This window comes from Cyprinodon variegatus, unplaced genomic scaffold (assembly GCF_000732505.1).
Source record: "Cyprinodon variegatus isolate N-32 unplaced genomic scaffold, C_variegatus-1.0 Scaffold142, whole genome shotgun sequence".
NCBI lineage: Eukaryota > Metazoa > Chordata > Actinopteri > Cyprinodontiformes > Cyprinodontidae > Cyprinodon > Cyprinodon variegatus.
Window position 1 is genome coordinate 1,304,386 of NW_015150595.1, and position 4,867 is coordinate 1,309,252.

Genomic DNA, 4,867 nt, shown 5'->3' on the forward strand with positions numbered 1-4,867 from the left:
GCAATGAAATAGTTTTGCAACAATAGCTCTGAACCATTTAAAGGAAAACTGAGAATGTAAGAGGTTTTTGATGTGCAACTTGTAGAACAGAATTTGTGTAATACTTAACATTTGTAAAAAAAAAAAAAAGTGTACTTGTAAATTTTTTTCTACAAATACAAAATTTAGAATGTAACTCTCTCTACAACTTCAAATTCCCACTTACAAGGCACAAATAGTTTTGAAAAAAAAATAACCTTCAATAATATCAAGCCCACATTATATAAATATATGGTCTCTAGTTTTTTCAGTAATGTTTCCTTTGATCCGTGTTGAACCTATCAGGTCTGTGGCCAGAGGAGTGGTACGAAGGAGTTTGTGAGATTGCCACCAAATCGCCGCTGCTGACGTTTCCCAGTGGAGAACCTTTACGCTCTGAGCTGCAGTATAACTCTGCGCTGAAGAACGACACCGTCACTCCAGTATGACCACACACACCCACAAACCTATACTCGTTCTGCCATTTATAGTGAGGACATGTGTTGACTTCCATTGATTTGCAGTCATTTTCAACCCTTTCTGTGCCCTAACCCAAAACCAAACCATTACCAACCCTAAACCAAACCATTACCAACCCTAAACCTAACCCAATTGGCACCTTTGCCCTAAAACTAGATGTTAGAAAAATAGCATGAGGACCAGCAATATGTCCTCACTTTGCAACAACTGGTCCTCAATTTGATGGTGAAATTGGAAATTGGTCCTCACTCTGAAGGCTAGACAGGTACTCACACACACAAAGCTTTGTTTTCAGGACGTATGGGGACATTTCTTTGACCTGCATTAATTTTATAGTGCCTAATCCAGATCCTAACCCTAACTATTACCAACATACGGTATACCTAACCTCACGCTGGTGTAGATTCTCAGTCATCTAGGTCATAGTCATTCCAAAAAACTTAAAAAAACAAGTTTGCAGACATTTCACTTCCCATCCAGGAAACTTTTTCAATTCAAAATGTCTGGAATAGCGTAGAGTTCCAGCCTTTTATAGAGTAGGCCAAGAAAACCTAACCTAAAGGGAATTCTCTCCTTAGTCCTGCACCTAAACCCAACTCGGGGAACAGAGTTTACCTTATGGGGACGAGTTGAGTGTCCACATATGTATCTGTAAAGGCTGGTTTGTGCTCAGAAACCATGTCATCTGTGTGTGTGTCACAGATAACGCAGATATGCCACCACCCCCCCTTCCGCAGACACTCTGCTGCACCTCCCCAAAATTGTAGGTGACTGCAAATTGTAGGTGAAGATGGACTAGCTAGAAGAGCGAGGTGCGCAAGAACGCTGGGACCCTTTTTCCACCTGGATCCCCGATCTTTTTCGCCTTAATGTTGTGGCAAGAAATATCATAGCGCAGACCACGCTTCAGTATTGAGCATAAATCCAAAATAAGTTCTTCATATCTGCAACAAACTAACTGCGACACACTGTTGCAGGAGTATAACCAGCCCTTAAGTTCTCGTGTGTAGCATATTTTACAAAATAATTCCTCCACATTGTAGGTAAATAAAGACCACCCCCCCACATACACACAGACATCAGACCTGTCTGACTTTAGCTGCTCCGTTCCAGGCGGAGCTGAATGACCTCCGCAGCACCATCATCAACCTGCTGGACCCTCCTCCAGAGGTGTCTGCTCTCATCAACAAGCTGGACTTTGCCATGTCCACCTACCTGCTGTCCGTTTACCGGCTGGAGTACATGAGGTAACAAACGCAGGTCTGATCTGTCTCTGTTTGCCCTTTAACCTGAGAAACATGACCTCACCTCATCTCGTCTGTTTCATCTGTGCCAGGATGCTGCACTCTCTGGACTCGGACCGCTTTCAGGTCATGTTTCGTTACTTTGAGGACCGAGCCATTCAGAAGGATAAGTCTGGTGAGGCCATCAGAAAATGGAAACCGGTTCCTGAAAGACAAACAAAAACATCCCTCATGTTTTAAATCAGTGTTTTTTTTACAGGTATGATGCAGTGTGTGATTGCTGTGAGCGACAAAGTGTTTGAGGTTTTCCTTCAGATGATGGCTGAAAAAGTAAGTTTTCACCTTTTAATGTTGTCGGAGAGGAATTTTCCACACTTTTTTTTGTTCATGCCAGAGTACTTCATAAAATAAACAATCATATAAAACATATTAGTGATAAAAATTTTCTGTTCGTGGTCTAATCCAAAAACATAAAATTTTTTTACCATGTTAACGCTCAGCTTTAGAAATCTTTGTTTTGCTAAAACCTGTTCTGATTATTATGATCTGATCATTTTTAGCATCAGCAGGAACACTGCAAAATCGATCTAGAAATAAATAAACATTTCTTAAATTAAGTGTATTTACCCTTAATTTGAGCAGGTAAATTAGATGATGAGTATTTTAGTCTTAAAATAACATAATTAGATAATATGCATGTAAAATAAGACAATACTGGCCTTTTACTGGAAAACACTTTATCATGATTATTGAATCTTTTTATTGAACAATTATTTTTAATGCTCGACGCTAATTTATTCATTTCTTTTTCCTTTCTGTGTTATATACTTATTTTTTAATATTTGCACTAACCTGAAGAGTTGTGTTTTTTTATTTAGTTTATCTTTTTTGCACAATAGCAATACAAGTAATTCTGATAATGTTGCTTCCAAGTATTTGTGGTTATTACCCAATGGAAATTCTTGAAATGCGGTTAGTTTAAGCATGAATACTATACTACTAAATCAGTAAAAATGCATAAAAATTAAAAAAAAAAAGGGGTGTGCCTCATATTTCTAGTCTAATATAATCATTTGACGTTACTTGTGTCACCAAATCACAAGGGATGCAATGGAAAAAATCTAAATCTAGATAAGTCATTTCTTCTTAAAATAAGTGCATTTATTTTTCTATTGAAGAGGTAAAAGAGACATTTTGCCAATGGAACAAGACAATTTACATTTAAAATAAGAAAACACAATTGCATTGTCTTATTTCAAGTGAATATTATCTAATTATCTTATTTTAAGAGCAAAAATACTCATTCCACTGGCAAACTACCATATACCGACTCAAATTAAGGGTAAATACACTTCATTTAAGAAATTGTTACTTATTTCTAGATCGTTTTTCCAGTGTGAAAGTATGGAGTAATTATGTTTCCGTTATTGCAGCAAACAAAGCACATGAAGTAAATGGAAGTAAAAATAAAAAGGCAATCCATAAATAAATCTCTGATAAATTTCATATTAAAAAAGAGAGTAACTTGGATGTTTTCCTAGATTTTATTTTTGCAAGATTTTTTTTTCATTCTTTATTTCTTTAAAATCATATTTTTTCCAAATGTTTTGTCAGGTGTCAGATTTTCTATTTTTTCTATTTTTTATTTCTCTTGAATATTGTGTTATAAAGATGACATTCTCTTCACTTCAGTTGTAGTACTATGTTGTTGCTAACGTCCAGCAGACCAATAGAAATTGGTCTATGTTCCTCAATCCAAAGAAAAGCCCGCCCCCAGAAGTGAGCACAATTTGAAATGAACGCCATAAGTAGAACTAAACCTTAAAATAAAAAATGTTTAATCTGTAAAAAGAAAAAACACATTTTAAAAGGAAACCTAAAATTACTAAATGAGCTTTTTTTATTAAACATTTTTCAAATTTCCATTTACAAAACTTTCTTTTTATTTGCTTACAACAATAATGGAACCAAATTTACTTCATATAGAAGTTATTTATTTTGGTTTCTCAAGTGTTTGGGTTGGAAATCAACCGAGAGTGATACCACAGTCACAGAGAGCAGATGACCAGGGTTGATTTACTGACTCAGTTTTTCTGGGTGACGTTACAATTACAAGGAAGCCAACAGTCATACTGAGATACAATCTGATGCAGTAGCACCAATTAAACCTGAGGAGGGCGCCAAACACATTTTTAGATCCTAAAGCAGGATAAACCTCGGGGCATGTGGATAGCACTATAAAACATCAATATACAAAGTTTAGTCGGAAAGTTAAGTTGATTTTGGGGTGAGTTGTCCTTTAAAAAGGGCCTGAAATGCATTTATAGAGGAAGCAATCCTCCCAGTGTTTAATCCATAAGCGGTTTCATTTTCAGCCAAAAACTAAAGCTCATGAGGAGGAGCTGGAACGCCATGCCCAGTTTCTCCTGGTCAACTTCAACCACATCCACAAGCGGATCCGCAGAGTGGCTGACAAATATCTGTCTGGTCTCGCTGAAACGTAAGAGAGCGTCAAGCCATCCGTCGTTCCCCTCAAACTTTTGGCTTTATAAATAAACAAACATCTCCCTCCTCAGCTTCCCCCACCTGCTGTGGAGCGGCCGGGTGCTGAAGACCATGTTGGACATCTTGCAGACGCTGTCCCTGTCCCTCAGTGCGGTGAGCGACGGTTATATGGTGTATCAAAGAAGTTATTGTCGGTCAGCTTATTATCTCTACCATGACTTTATTCCCTGTTATGTTGCAGGACATTCATAAAGACCAGCCCTATTATGACATCCCGGACACGCCTTACAGAATCACCGCCCCGGATACATATGAGGCCAGAGAGGTAACTTTGGTTTACTTATTCAGAAATCCCTCCGTCAAATCCTGCATTTTATCAGCTGCATGTGAATTAAATGCCCAGAAAGCCGATTATGAACATGTTATATCATTTTCGCTTTCTTACTGTAACCTTTAGAGCAGAGGTCACGGATTAGCGGACCAGGGTCAGGATCCAAACCCACTTGCTGGCTAATCCGGACCCAACCTGATTTAAAACATTTATAAATTACTACATGTTCTCTGACGACAGTGTCTAATTTCACTTGAGCCGCTTCTCCTGTTAATACGGTAAAGCCCTC

General features: G+C 37.9%; 1 protein-coding gene across 1 annotated transcript in view; it reads left to right on the forward strand.

Moving 5' to 3' along the window:
- LOC107086063 (phosphatidylinositol 4-kinase alpha-like) overlaps positions 1-4,867 on the forward strand; it is a 77,972-nt gene that overhangs the window by 30,593 nt on the left and 42,512 nt on the right. The window contains 7 exon segments of the mRNA XM_015376804.1: positions 325-461; positions 1,612-1,745; positions 1,835-1,917; positions 2,002-2,072; positions 4,118-4,242; positions 4,319-4,400; positions 4,489-4,572. Coding sequence (XP_015232290.1) covers positions 325-461; positions 1,612-1,745; positions 1,835-1,917; positions 2,002-2,072; positions 4,118-4,242; positions 4,319-4,400; positions 4,489-4,572 — 716 coding nt within the window.